At 37.2% G+C, this 16396-nt stretch overlaps 1 protein-coding gene across 1 annotated transcript in view; it reads left to right on the top strand.

Moving 5' to 3' along the window:
• LOC108975114 (protein espinas) overlaps positions 1–16396 on the top strand; it is an 81918-nt gene that overhangs the window by 47635 nt on the left and 17887 nt on the right. The window contains exons 2-4 of the mRNA XM_018943406.1: positions 7433–8063; positions 13974–14087; positions 14619–14747. Of these exons, the coding sequence (XP_018798951.1) occupies positions 7433–8063; positions 13974–14087; positions 14619–14747 (874 nt within the window). The remainder of the gene's footprint in view (positions 1–7432; positions 8064–13973; positions 14088–14618; positions 14748–16396) is intronic.

The following is a 16396-nucleotide window of genomic DNA, read 5'->3' as shown; positions in this document are numbered from 1 at the left end:
TGTGTGTTGCGGCAAAAGTGCATTTTGTGCAAATTAAGCGCGCTGTTTGACAATTAAATGCATTAATTTGACAGTCAGCTGTTCAAGTGTTGCCTAAGTGAAGTTGACACTCACATAAAGAGCTTATGTATAAATATATATATGTTTGTATGCGCTGTGCTTGTTATGTTTGCAGCCTTTTGCCGATTTTCGCCAGCGTTGCGAATTTTGTTATAAACACATGACAGATTAGTGACACGACCCAGTTAACGGTACACCAACGCTTCGCAGCCTCGATAAACAGTTGTGAATCTGTGCTTGCTATGCAAGTTTTTATGCTTGCTTAGCTACGGGATTACGCGCCGGTGAGTCGGCTAGACAATTCGAGATTAGAAAGTATTATATTTGCATGCTCTTGGCGCAYACGTAAAAATAAATGCGAAAAAGCGCCATATTATTAACAAAAACAACACTTTGAGTCTTTTCTACAACTCAACATGTTGCGAATTGAGAACAGTTTCACTTGTCGGAATTTAAGCATAYTCAATGAAACAAGTTTGGACACGCCGATAGGTCTTAATCCAGTGGGCGATTAAAATTGTTGTGTAAACAATTACATACATACCTATGATTGGAGTAATATGCGTAAAAATACGAAGAGTCAGACATAATGAGAGCACGTTTGTAGGTCAAGTTCAAGTGATCCGTAGTTCTTTGACAAATAATTTTGGAAAGTTTTATCGTGTTGTTAATCAATCTAATTTTTTAAATAAAAAATTCTATTATTCACTGCACAAATACATACAAGCTACCTTACGAGAACTTTATTTTTATCGTTCATTTTGTATGGCAGCTATATACCTGTACTATAGTGATCTAATCTGAACAATTTCTTCGMAGACTGCATCAACAAAAAATATATGAAATATAATTTCAAAGCGAGGTGACTTTCCCAATCATATATTACTGAAAATTTAATATAATTTACTATTTCTAAATTTGTACTATATCATAAGTTTATACATTCATAAAGGAATAGAAGGAAATGAAAAGGCAGCTGAGCTGATCTTCTAGGGAATGCCTCAGGTCTTGGAGCACAAGCAACAAGGGCATACCACAAAATTACTTTGGGATAGTGTTGATAGTGAACAGAACAAAAAGTTTCTAGTTCTAAGCTAAAATGAACTTATTAATATTGTAGTGGTCATAGATAAATAGAAATAAAAGTATTAAGGTTTTGCGCCGCGACCTATGGTCTATTGTGCACTCTCCTATGTCACATTTAGTCACGAAGGTCYAGCACTCTGCATAATTCCAGGACTTTGCAGTGCGCGACTGAGGTGATTTAATCCCTGTCCACGTAGATGAATTCTATTGCCTTGAGCTGGAGAAGCAGRCCTGCTGAAATAAAATATTCTGAAGTTTCGTGTTCAATGTCGCAAAACTGGTAGTTTGCGAAAGAGACTACACCCAAGTTGGACAAGTGCTTCCTGACCATGCAGTGCGCTGTACAGAGCTTTACAAGAGAAGGGAGTTTTTCTCGGTGGATGTTGTTCTCGAAACCTTGCCAGATTGTAACCTGCCAGTAGTATCTTAGCGTGACGCGTTCCTGTTGCCTGCTCCCAGTGCTGTTTTCTTTCTACTCTCTCCTCCGCAAAGAGCAACTTGTTTATGATGTGGAGATCATCCTGCAAGCTGCTACAGAGCGGACTAGTTCGTCGGCCAGTTCATTTCCAGTTGTTGCAAGCTGATAGGCGGTCAGCCTTTCTATACATTCCTCCACTAATAGTGATTTCATCTCATAAGCTGAGATCGCTTTGACTATGCTGAGTGAAGCTATGCGCTGATTGCGATAGTTGTGAAGTATATTCATATCTGCACGCTGACGTATTGCAAAACTTCTGCTTAAAATATGATCGGGCATCCTATTGGTATGTGTAGTTTAGTACGCGGTCCGGCAATGGCTGCTCCAAAGCCGTTTGATGTTTTCGAGCCGTCAATGTATCACTGGATAGCGCTGCATTTCAGTAGTATTTCGAGCGTGGAATTWCTGCCGAGAGTAAGTGCGGTGTCTTTCTCTAAGGCCTTCATTAGGCGTCGCCACAGAGCACCYACCTTTAAGATCCCACCTACAGAAAGTGCGAAAAAGTGGATTAGGTGTAATGCAAGGCATTTTAGGATGATGATGAGACTCTTGAAMATTATCTGTGCTAATGCCTAGTCTTCAGCTGGATGAGAAGGAACATATTCCACGGCACGAAATGAACAAATAGTCGGCTAGAGTAGAAAATAAATATGTTTGATTCAAAATGTGTACATAATGCGTTAAAATCATAAAAATTCAAAGTCAATATCCCATGAAAATACACACTTCCGAAATCACATTCATACCAGCAATTCACTTTCCAAATACCACGAAAATATGATTTTACGCCCAAACGTTTCAAGCAATTGCCATTATCGGTTACAGATATACATATATATATATGTACATATATGTAGAAATAAAAATGTACGCTTTTGATGCATATCATTCCCGAATGCCATATATTTTCGAAAGCGAATGGCAGCCAAATCCAATCGGAGATTTGATGTTTTAAAGCGAACAGCGGAGAATTGATGATTGGCATAAAATTATGAAATTGATGATGGAGAAAACGAACGTAATGAATGAATGACATGCGTTTGGAAGTAGAAGTGATATGTTTACAAACCAAACGGCGAAGCGATTAAATAGCGGAAATAATGAGCAGCGCGCGCATGCGTAAAATGACTTGTGCTTGGCTCGAATTCATATGCATACAAGTGTGTGTTTGACTGGCGAATTTACAGCGATTAACTAATTTTAATAATAAACAAAATTATGTGTGGCTGTGACAGTTACGTGAGTATATATATATATGTAAATATTGCACAATATATAAATATATATTTGTGTATATATATGTATATAATAAATATGCATTTGTCCTCTATGAGAGTTTATGAGCAATAGTGTACATTAAGTTGTGTTGTTGTAAAAGTAATTATGGGAAAATCGTCAATGAATACTACAACATAATGTTTTTCAGCTTATAATTTCGAAATTCGATTTCGAAGACTTGTCTTCAATATAAAAAAGTATGTTTGATAGCCGCCAAGCCTCTTTAAGCTGTTCAAATATCGACAGCTATTTAGGTGATTAATTTTATGCGACCATTAATTACACASCAAACTAGACATGTGCACAAACACATACACGCGATTGTAACTCATGCATTCGGTAGCCGAAGGCGTAGCGCGAAAAGTGAAAGGGAGGCTTGGCGATTCTGATTTGATGGCCTAAAAAGGCGYTGTGTAGAAAGCTTTTAATTGCTTTCTATTTGTTTTCACTGCTCCTTTGCAAAGATCTAAAATGATTCTCTTCRTATGAGTATCACATTTGCTTTTCATAACGCCCATTCATCAAATCAACGAGTTCGGCCACTCGCCCAAGTTAGCGAAGCGTGAGTAAACRCCAAGATGGTAATTACAAATTTATTTTGGAATGAGCCATGTTGCAGAACGAAGAAAAATTGCACTATAAATTAAAGCAAAAACAACAATAACAACGAATGTTATAAATAAAGTATCTGCAACATACCATAGAGAGAAAGTTCCCAAGGCACATGCGCATAACCATATATGCAGAATGGAATTGGTTAGCGAAAAAAATAACAAAAATAGCAAAAAGTTGAAAGTACAACAAACATCAGAAACAACAACAATATATACAAGARAAATTCGACAACCACAACAACAAAAATATTAAAACAACAACAACATCAGAAAGTCTAGTCTAACACCAGCAGCAACAAGATTAAGAGCAACAACAACATAAATCTGAAAACAACAACAACAAGTCTAGTCTAATACCGGCAGCAGCAGCAGCAATAAGATTAACAATAACAACAACAAGTTAGTTAGCAATTCAAGAGTACTTGACCAGTTCTAGTCATTGCTGCAACATCTACAAGCGCAACAATGCCACTTGCTTCACTGCGCATGTTTTGTGGCGCGTCGCTGACCAAATACAAATTAACCAAAGGCACGCAAGCGCAGCATAAAAGCACGAGTATAGCATGTGTACGCAAGGTGTTGCTTAGTTATGCCCCAGCTGCGTTTTGTGCTCTGCTGCATCTACATACTCATATCAGCCTGCATGCATGYATGTGTGTGTATGTGTATGCGTGCATTGCAGCCTCATAATCAAAACGCTATCAAATAAATTTGAAAACAGCATTCTCAACAAGTATGAATATGCTGAGCATTGTTTGTTGCATGCAACATTTGGACGCCAGTTCGTACCACTAATGCGTTTATGTACTAGTTTCTGCTCATGGCTCAAAATKGAAAATGGAAATTGTAGTGCGAAAAATTACAACAACAAAAACAKCAGAGAGTCATATAAAATATAAATGCTTTGCATTACTTTCCTGGCAAATGTGGAAAAYTCTAATTTCGCTGCGATTGAAAGTCGAAGGTATGCGCGCCAGGCATTTGCACAAATTGCATTCGCAGGCATTTCTATACGAGCAGAGCAAATTAGTTTGCTGTTGAGAAAAATTGGCAGTCGCACATATGGTGGATGCCAATGGAACTCCAGAACAAATTATTCTTTCTTTAGAAGAAATATTAATGATGCTTATGGCCGTTGCAAAAGAGCACCTTTTGTTTATTAAAAATGCAAAAAAAAATTCGCGTATAGCTCATTGGAAATCTGAGAAATGTCGTAAATACTAGGCCGTTGCACCGTTCTGTTGGAACCACATGTTTTCCAATCCCAATTCATCAAGTTGCGGAATTCGTTGATCATTGCTCTGTAGCGCTCACCACTCACAGTAACCGTTTGGTCCGCGACTTCAGCGCACCATACAGTGACTTTGAGCGGGTGTAATGGCTCTTTGTGGGTTAGCGCGGATTTACGTTGACCCAGAAGCGTAAATATTGCGTATTTACGTACCCGCTAAGATGGAAATGGCCCTCATCACTCATGATTAATTTTGGTGAAAAATCATCTTCCTCTTGGTGGTGATTAAGGATGGCTTGAGCCTATGTTAGACGCGATTGGCGGTCAGCAGCTAACAGCTGGTGCACCGTCTGGACTTTGTACGGCAACATCTTTAAACCTTCTATCAAAATTCGCTGTAAACTTCGTCGCTACGCCTGGCCGTAACTCGTATTGTGCCGGTCTATTTGAGGTGAGCGGCTAGACGTCGCAGTGTTTCACCAGTAGGTGTCGGACGGCTAGGAAATCTGCGACGAAATTCACGTTGTTACAAAGTCACCAATCGATTATTGGTCAATAAATAGTCACCAATAATACGCGTTCTGGAGCAGTGCAGCATACCATTGTTTATTTATGTGTATTTTGCATGTGTTTACTACACAAATGTCAAAACGGAGCTAACATTAGAGGTCAATTGCAAAGTTTATACCATCTTCTGATACTTTTGCGCCACCATATATTAATATAATATAATAAAATTGTAAATAAAACGCAAAWTATTAAATGTTCATCAATATTTATTTTTTGACCCTTAAAGTAGACCCTACCGGATGTAATACACTTGTGGTAATGACTTTTCTAGTCCTCGAAGCATTTCTCATAAGCACTTTTTGGGATGGCCTTCAACCCCTCCAGTGAATTTTGTTTTATCTCTTCGATCAACTGAAAACGGGTTGCCTTCGGATGATTGTTGACTTGTTTTCATACCATGCCATTTCCATGTCTTGTCGGTAGTTATAATGCTCTCCATACTCACGGTACTCTTTTTGAAAAATATTCAGCTTTACCGGGACGAATCGATCAAGAACGTATTTCATACCTAAAATATCCACCAAAATCAGTCAAACGGACTCGTAAGTGATGTTGATCTCTCTTGCCATCTCTCTAACACTTGCCTGAAGATTTTCAAGTACCATATTCTTCATTTTTTTTTAATATTTTCAACAGTTGAAGAGATCGAAGATCATCCAGAGCATCACATGTCTTCAACGATCTCTCGACCATCTGTGAAGGCTTTGTACCACTGTAGGTTTTTGTTTTTGATGAACCTATATCATCGTAATCATTTTCCAACATTCACAATGATTCCGTATACGAAATTTGGTTATAATTACAAAATTTGAGACAAATTCTTTTTTCGATATTTTTATCCATTGTAAAAATCGCAACTGAGGTGTATCGACTTCCCACAGAATATTATGTATTTTGAACAGTACCAAGAATAACAAAGGGTCTTTTTTAGACATGTGGCTTCCAAGAAGAAATAATACCTATATAATTTAATATGATGGCCAAGAATTTAGCTTAGCTTCGGTTTGGCATTATGTTCTAAAAGTGATTGCGGGTAAGTAACCGACGCCGCTGACTCGAATAAATAAAGCTGTCGAAGCCACAATTTTCAACCACTATTTGCTGCAACAAACACCGAACAGTGACTTATTAAAATGTAACGACGTCTTAACGATTGATTGTGGATTATCATCACTTATACTTTATTTATTAGCATACCCACTTAATTAAAAGTGATTTCAATAGCTGAAGAAAATTTTACATGAAAATTAGATAGGTTGGCCATCATATCCGTTGCGCTTGATAGTCGTTTCTTATATATATTTTATGTGTGAAATGGCCAAACTAAGTCTAGATCAAGTAAAAGATGTCAAAAAACTACTCCGATTAAAGCATTATTTGTTATTAATCTATACCCAAGTTGGAAGATATTATTGGAAGATATTATTTTAATTAATCATTTAAAAAAAATGTAAATAAATTCGACAAAGAAGATSTCGAGTTGCACCACATAAAACCTTCCCTAAGTACTTTAAAATAATAACTTCTTTATAATCTAGATTTTGACCTACAATTACGAATACGAGAAAATTAAAGCTGACTAAAAACAGCTAAAAGAGATTGCCAAAATTCTGATGATAATCTGAACAATAATCGAAAATCTTGTGTAGCAGTTGTTTGTTATTAGTTTTACTCTTACCACCATTCCCACCGAACAGATTAACCCGTTACCACGAGAGTTGGTTCTAAGTAATCGGAATGGACCAAGATTTTCATTCCRCCAAAGCCTGACAACTCGGCACCATCTCTCGAAATTAATTCAGAAAACCTTTCTGTCTCGTCAATAACAACAGCCAACAAAATAATTGCATCATTAATAGATTCATATTTTACAGAGACACAGTTCAACATAACAGGTGAATTTGGTGCTGAAAGCACAGTACCATATAAATGCAGTTCGTTTTATTCGTTATCTACTTTCTTGCTAGCTAAACTAAAACTTATCACTGATATTTACACTTTACTTTAAACAAAAAAAGATTCCAAAATCGTACATGTAGYACCTCCTTTAACAATAAATACATCCAGTGTGCTGAATTTATCTTAAAACAGCCTTTCCACTCGCTTTCTTTACAGTACACCCAACACGTGGGAGCCTCAACCCCTTCAGCAATCCTGCTACACGTCATTAGCCCATCAGCARTTGCTACTCGAAGTCACCATGCAACAGCCGACCAACTACTACACACAAACCGAAAGCGAATTGCTACAGCTGGAAGCAACCGGTGGACACTTACCCGAATACGAGCAACTGCAACCTGAAACAGCAACTTCCCAAACACAAAATGTAGCCTCATCTCCGACTCAACAACAACAACAGTCTATTGTACTACCAATACCGGCACTCAACAATTTGGATCGTGCCACGCCCGTCTCTTCCACAGCCGCCACACCCACACCGACCACTGTCAGCAATTTGGAGGCATCATCGAGCAGCACAAGTAACGGTGGTGGCAGTAGCAACAGCACGACGCCGCAACATTTTGTAGCGCCACTACAGCGACGCTGCCAAGCGCCGCCMCCATCATTGCCACTGAGTTCGATTTCATCACCGCTGCGTGCGGCCAACTACAAGACGGCCGCCTACCATCAGCACCAGCATCATCAGCARCAGCTGGAATTTCAGCGAAACTCGCAGTCGGACGATGATAGCGGTTGTGCGCTGGAAGAGTATACGTGGGTGCCGCCGGGGCTGCGTCCGGATCAGGTGAGTAAACAAGTTGATGTAGGGTGTATATATGTATGTTAGGGTCTCAAAAGAAGTTAAATGTCGCAATAGAATTTGTTTACTTTAACCGGGTTCCTCCTAAGAGGATTTAAAAAATTATCTTACTCAATCTAGATAACGAGTTCAAGAGCACCGCCCATATGGACATGCGATTCTTTGAATAATCTATGAAAATACTTCTTGTTTGTTTCAAAAATTTCGCTATCGAAAATTATTATGCCGGTGATAAATTGAAAAGAGTAGGCCTTTTTTGTGGGTCCTTTTAACTACGAATTTTATACTGTGGAACTTCAAGCGGTCCTTAAAAATTAAAATCTTCCATTACATATACGAAAAATGTATTTAAAGCTTTCCTATTAATCGGTTTGTAGGACGTTTATTGCTTATACAAGTAGGCCCGAGGMATGAGCTTTTCAATATTCAAAGAGAGAACTCCGCTCAAAATCAAGAAACTTCTTATCAAATTGTGACACATAGATGTCACTCCTAGAATTAATCCATATGCTACAAGTAATTTCGCCTGTTAGTAAATTATTGATTTTTGAAGGGMAAAATTCAGTTCAACCCACGAGTTTTCAGACTCTGCCCCAGAAAAATTACCATCAAGGATTGGTATGCTAAGTGTAGACGTGGTGAAATGAGAACTGAAGACTTTGAACACAGGGGACGACTAAAAGTGGCTGTTACTGTCGAAATCATCAAAAAAAAAAAAAAAAAAGTCCACAAAGTAATTTTAATTCACGGTATGAGAAATCCCTGTGCAAAAGGAGTGTCGCGCGAGCTAACATCGACGAGTTGATGATTCGAAGYAKTGTTTGTAAATGTTCAAGAGTAATAAATCCGAGTTTTTGGGCCACCACGCCTCTTAGAAACTTGTTCAATGCGCAGTACTCATACACGAAGGGCAGATTAGTAGACACTCCATACACTATTATTTAGGGCTCTTAAATATATAGAGAATACGCTCTGGAGCGTTCAGTAACGCCTTAACGGAATCTATTCAGAACAGTATTCAGTGAATATGGTCTCTGCGTGGCTTATTGGCCAACCGAAATAACCTAACCAAAGCTTGAGGTCGGTATATAAGTATCGGACGTAGATAACATTTCTAAAGTGTATATTCATTAGGTTCATATCTGGTTTGAGTTAAGAAGATCCATATTACTTTGAGCAAAGATGTCTAAGATTTCAGACTAAAAAAAAGTGTAAAGAATTTTCTGATAATCGAAGCAATGAGATGACAAGACGTCCTTAAATGTTCGCATGGAAACCGCCAATACTTGTATGTATACAGACTGCTCAGACTACTGCATGTCCACTGACCAACATTTCGCATGCGAATCATGTAAACTCAATCTTTTAGTCAAACTTAGAGCCAACGGATAAGGACATAAAATCTTGATAAATCAATCACGCCAACAAAAGTTACAATTGACTTTTATGAACTCTTTCCGCCGCAACTTTTCAAATTTTTAATTTCTACACTTTTTTTTTAGTGTAGGCAGCATTGCATCGAAAGTGGTGTGTGTTCATTTTTTTATTGTCTCGCTTCGATTGCAACAAAATGGCACACACGCTTYGGGTTCGCCATGCGGCATGCCACAAAGTCGCTTAATGCTGTTGTGATAGCATGTTTTTSGTTTTTTGTCTTTTTTCGAACATAAAAAATGATAATAAAATTTTTCACCACTTTTGCTTTCGTTTCGCCGCTTTTCATGAAATTGTGCCCCAACCACTCATACGCCGCAGAGTTTTATCTTCAACGCGTCTTGCCGGCTTGTGCACTTTACTCTTACTTTAACCATTAAAAAGATTAAAAAGTTGCAAGTTGCAACTACCAGATGCATGCTTAGTGTTGTTGCAGACACACATGCAATATTGTGTCGGGTGTTGCAAGCTTTAATGTTTTTGGGCAACGTGTAACAATTCATGTACATTAGACGCCACAACAAAAGCGGCCGTAAAATGTTGCAGCAACGGTTTTCGTTGCAATTCAGCAATACTTCAATAAATACAATTTCGTTGCTTTTAAGTCAGCATAGCTAGCATGCTTACAAGTATACTTACAAGCACTGCGTGCTTTTAAGGAGATTTTCGAACGTTTTGCCTCGTAATTGTGCGGCATTTCCAAGATTGCAATCGCAGATTTTTGATCGAAATTGCCGGTAATTAATTGTGTGATTTTGTTAATCTCATGTTCGTTGCCGGCGTTTTCGAAATCACAAATTATTCCATTGCTGGCATAACATCTCTGTCGCAKTTGTTTTTTTGCTTCTCAGCCAAACCCGCTAAATAATTGCTTTTCATTTGAAATTRAAGATATTTGGAGTTGATTAATGTAATTAGTATTGAATCGTATATGTTCCCATATAAGTATTTTGTATGTATTGGTTAATCGGCAAATAAATTTATTGCTGGAATTTAGCTATCTTGGAGATAATTACTTACTACTTACGCCTAAGCGAATTGAAAATCAAGTGATGTGTGGAAAAATGTTGAACTCACATCTCAATTTGATTGCTTAATTCAATTTCTTTACTTAGTTACTAATTGCAACTCAATTAAAAGCGTTTAAGTGGTCATTTAATTGCTATCTCTTAAAAAACATATAAGAAACAATGATTTTAAGGAATGTATTTAATAAACTCGTTAATAATTTGGACTATTAAAACGATTTATTTGGCTTGATTTGTTAATAAGATAATTACATTATTAACTTTTGCTGCTTCAGAGACATAATACCTTTCACAAGTTCATTTTATGCAGCATAGAAGGGTATAAAAAATTGTATCTTCACCTTGAATGGTCAGTTTGTATGACAGCTCAATGGCCAAAGCTGAGACCCATTTTGAAGCAAAGGACAAGTCGTATTACAAAAATGGTAACGAAAAGTTGAAGAATCGCCATAATCAGTGTAACACCCTTGCAGAAAAGTATCTGAAATAAAATAATGAAATTTACTAAAACAAATGTGATTTACGGTCACGAAATAGCACAGGAACTTCTTCGGATCCTTAAAAACCAGACATTGGAACACAGCAAAACTAATACATTTTTAACCGTCATAATCGGGTCACTGTATACTATACAGCATCCATCATACACCACTTTTTTATTTCACTATGCGATTGCACGCACCATGGTAAAAGCTTTGTTATTTTTCTACTTTTTCTAAACCCGTGGACACTTCCGCTTCCACACGCGCTGAAAAAGAAATGAAACTGGGATTCGGCTAAACTTTTAACGCTTGTTATTTAAGAAAATGTACGATTTCTGTTTTATTAGAAAAACTTATCATATAAAACAGAMAGAATATAATTATTACGAATTCATCACAAGAACTGTTGTTTTCTTGCTTTCTCACGTTCCCACGGTAGTCGGGTCTAAGTAACCGGAATTTTAGTCCGGCCAAGGACTGTCACCTCGGCACCATCCTTCGAAATTACTTCTGGAAGGTTTTATGCYGCTACAACAACAACATTCTTATTTTACCAGTCTAATAGCGATCTATTAGGAACTAGTTAGTGATTTTGATGGCTGCGAAAKGAACTTATAAATTTTTCTATATCCGATTATAGCCGAGTGCTTTCAGTGCGAAACTATCATTCTGTGGTTAAGAGATTGTACATTCTTAAGATGTTTGTATTGACTATCAGTGTCTGTGAGCAATGGAAATTTCTTTTCCTTTCTGCATTTCGTAAGCAAGCCACAAATGAAAGAAGAAACTCTGTCAAATACCAAAAAAAATTATGAACAGTGTCCCATTTTAATTATTCTAAAGATTTTTAAATACAATTACGTTTCTATAATATATACTTAACGTAAAATCTCAGTCATCGCTTTGGGCTAGTAAAACCATTACTCAGCATGACTTTTACGATTTTAACGCGCTTACGCGTAATTCCGCACCTGTTCCAAGCAATGACGGAAATATCGCGCGCACAACACTCAGCTGCAGACAGACACATACACAACCATGCATTCCACCATTAGTTCAGCTAACGCAGTTGAGCGGAGCAAGCGAGCGATTGACGTTGTCCACTCCATTTAATTTCATTCGAAGCGTRATTCGAGCGACATTTTCCGACTGCGGACAACGAAGCAATTAATAACATTTTTGGTGCGTTGTTTTTGTCTATTTGGTGGTGCATTTGACTTCAAACTTGCGCACAACTCACTATTTTTTGCCACAAATATAATATTCCCATGTTTTAGCGTTCAAGAAGAGGTGGTGAGGGGAATTGGCCAATGGCCATTGCACTGGTTGCAAAACTAAAAATTTTGCCACGCTCTCGAAAATGCCGTGTGGCAGCGCTGACTCACACACGCACAAACTGGATGCTTGGGCAGATAAGAGTCTCGCATGTGGCACGGCGGCAGTGGCCTGGGTGAAGAAAGATAGATGACATATGAAAAGCTAAGGGGCGCCTGCAGTGCAACACGCAGCGGTGCCACGTTCGTTGTTGTTGGTATGCGAGTGGCAGCCATGTGGTGCGCTGACACTTTGAACCAAATAGATAGCTGTAAAATATATTGGTGTTGTTAGCCGATTGAGTTTTCGGTGGAAATTGACCAAAACAAGAGTTAATTGCAGCGACGCAACGGCGGCGGCAGCGGTGAATTGGCTTAGTTGGCCGAGTGAAAGTGTTGTGACTGCTGCGTGCACAATTTGATTAATTTCGCTGTTGTTTAGACGTTGTTGTTGCTGTCGTTCAGCTGCTGCTACCACATTTCAGCAGGCGACGAGTGATTGCGAACGAGTAGGAAATGATTCGTTACAAATTGAGGAAGTTTTCATTTTACGGTGTTGGTTCAAGTGAAAAATGTCATGCTATAAATATTACCATGCTTCGTAGTTGATTGGATTAATTGTAGTGAATTTGTATGGGGGTTAAACGATATTTTGATTTTTAAACCGTGTTTCCGGCGGGAGAAAGCAAAGCTTAGAAAGATTTGCTGGAGAGAAGAGTTTTCACGTTGAACTGGGTAAATAAAATAAACAATTGGGAAATGAAGAAGGATGGAGAAAATGCTTTGGTTGATGAATTAGAAAAATTGTGTCGGCCTATCCTACAGAGACTAGCCGCTCCCAAAAATAATCTGATCTATATTAAATATCCAAATATTGCGGCCATGAAGTTCAGATTGTCTTCACTTTATCAATTATTCATTGCTGATTGTTTAAAATGTGGACAGTTTTTGCCTAGGGATTAAGTAATTAGGTAATTCTGAATTGAACGAAGATTCTGACTTTCTACTATCCATACTTCTGATTTTGTAAACACTAACTAGCCTGTGGAAGAGGATTTTGGCCAAGTCCCTTTGGACTAAATATACAAAAGGTATTAGTTTGATTTTAAACAGAATTCGTCATCAAGAAATGTTATTAAGAATAAATATGGTATATTTCATGGAGGAACCCTACYTATACTACGGTAAGGAATATACTATTTTATGCTTTGAAAAAGAGGTTTTGAACTAKGCCAGTTGGTTTTTCATTTCGTAAATTTTTTGCTTTGTGACCGAAGCTGCAAGTAATATTGAATGCTTTCCTYTRGGAAAAATAAATTAACTRTACATTTATGCAAATCTTWAAGTAGAGGCCACTGACTCCGAATTCCGGTAGTAAAWTTAAATAATTTCGACTCACTGTTTAATCRTATTTCTTTCCATGATGAAATGGCAAATCTTACTGAAGAGGAATATTACTACTTTTGTAACTTTCCTAAATCAGATAGACACTTGAAGTTATTTAAAAATTCACAAGTGCTGCCTCTGCTTACTATTATTATTGTTTTCGCCATTTAAAAATAATAGTATTATTTTATTAAATCTAGTCACTTTACTTTTAAAAAAAATTATTTTTATAATATTGTTTTTGCATTACAGGTTCGTTTCTACTTCTCCCAACTACCCGACGATAAGGTGCCCTATGTAAACAGTGCCGGCGAAAAGTATCGCGTCAAGCAGTTACTGCATCAATTGCCGCCGCAAGACAATGARGTAAGTAACACATTAAGCGCTACCAAGTAGCCTCCCACACTAACCGTAAAATAGACAATCAGACGACTGAAAAGACATCAGAAATGTAGAAAACGAACAAATTGGCTTTGTGATAAACGTATAATAACACAAAACAGTAACTGAAAATGGYTACGGCGGCCACCAACAATAGCAATCCAGAATCGCAGACAATAAAACGAAAAGGAGCGAGAAAAAACTATTCAAAAAACACGGCAGTAGTTAAAACGCATTGTGCAAATGTGAAAATTAAACCTTTCAAAAGTTTTTCCTTTTCACTTGTACTTGTAAGATTAAAAAACTTTGGCATTGTACTTCTTGTCTCGGCTGCGACTTGTGACTTCGCGTTCGCCTTCGACTACGTCTTCAACTTCAACTTGAACGTCATTGTCGCCTCGGTTGAGGACGTGCAAGTGTATTTTTAATTAAAATTTATTAMAATTTTCCTTTACTCATACTCACTTGTATATCCCTCGTTCTYATTGCTTTCTCCTTTTCTTTCCTTCCTCATAGGTGCGCTACTGCCACTCGCTGAGCGATGAGGAGCGCAAGGAGCTGCGCATATTTTCGGCACAAAGGAAACGTGAAGCCTTGGGACGTGGCGCTGTACGTTTACTCTCCGACGAGCGGCCATGCAAGGGGGTGAGTAGTTGTTTCAAGACRTTTGTATATAGAATAATGTGTCGAAAATATTTTTAGTTGAATTTAATGAGCAATGTRGAGGATTTGTTGAACTTTTAAGTAATATGCGCAGGGAACTAATTGCCTTTAGAAGAATACTTGTTGCAAATACCATCGAGCCTTCTATTGAGTGAAAAAAAAGCTAAATAATTACTTCTTTTGTGTTTCTTATATACTAAGGGTAGCTGAAAATTAAAATAATGTAATACTATAATACTAAAAAATTACAAACGAACTCCAACATTTGTTAATTGAATTTACTAGGACTGTTAGTTACCCTCTAAAAACGGTAAAAATAATGTCGATTAGATATGTTGTACAAGCGATTCTTGTTATARTGGTGAAAACATTCCCCAAACTATTTTCAGGAATGCGGMCAGGTTCCYCGTAAGAATTCATGTCAATACTTGTTACGTAGATGTGAGTTTCGTGGAAAAATATCTAATATATTATATATTGTACTGAGCGGTCTTGAACATACATTGTGGGATCTTAATTCGGAAAATAGTTTTGGCTTCAAAAACCTTACCTTGATATTTTTCATAAAGKTTAAAAAGATCTCATTATTATTTTTTATGTCTTAAAAGACAAGAATCTAAAATATAGCACCTTTTGGAGACTACGTTTGAGAGTAAAAGTTGATGGGGACTTTGCCATTGTTTTTAATGTCTTATGAAGTTGCCGATGTTACGTCGTAAGATCCGAGTTTGTTTACCAAACTTAAGTTCCGCTGTTTTCTGGACTTCGGTGATTTCTATTGTATTGCCTTTAGCATAAAGCCTGAAAAGTTATGTATATAAGATTATATTTAACAGTATTGATCGGTTATGTGATATCCGAAATCAGGTTGAGTTTCCTACAAGCTGACAAACGTTCAGTTCATTCAAGGAATGTCATGCAGAAAAGATTTTATTGAATTCTTGAAGTGAAAAGGAATGTTCGCGTGATTAAAGATGTGAGCCTTGCTCTCGGTAACTCKGTTGATAATACTATATAAATTAAAACAATTTCAAGATTGAATGCTGGTATCATTCTCACTAGACTAATACAGAGACTTTGAAAATAATAAAAACAAGAACGAAATTCGTAGTAGCTTAAAGCTCATTCGAAACGAAAGATAAAATAACAAACATTAAAAGGAAAAATATCGAATATCGTCTCAAAAAATCTATTTTTTATTGAGTTATTAAATTCCTAAACACCTCTGGAATATTCTTCTAAATTTTCAAGTTGTTCCGAGAAATAGTTTCGCAGATACAGCCTTGAGAAATTGTGCGCTTGAGGCTAGGCTAAGTGCGCCGTCTTTAAACACTTTTTTCTCGAAAATTTGTTTTTGAAGTCGATTGGCACCATTTCTTGAGAACCACTCAACCGATCTTTTTGAAATTCTTAACAGGTCTTTTGTATACAATTTTTAAAGACTTGGACGAAGGGCTTATTAGAAAAAAATTTAATTTTCTTTGTTAATAGTGTAAGTTTGTAACAATAAAAAATACTAATAAAAAAATTGTTGAAAAGGGCCTGGATATTTCCCAAGGATTAAAAATGGTTAATCCCGATTTTCAGAAAAACGTTTCCAGTTATATTTAATGAGATGATCTATTATATAT

Source organism: Bactrocera latifrons, unplaced genomic scaffold (genome assembly GCF_001853355.1).
Source record: "Bactrocera latifrons isolate USDA-ARS-PBARC rearing strain unplaced genomic scaffold, ASM185335v1 scaffold_113, whole genome shotgun sequence".
In the NCBI taxonomy this organism is placed as follows: Eukaryota; Metazoa; Arthropoda; class Insecta; order Diptera; family Tephritidae; genus Bactrocera; species Bactrocera latifrons.
Note: the sequence above shows the minus strand (reverse complement) of the source record. Positions and strands in the feature narration are given on the sequence as shown.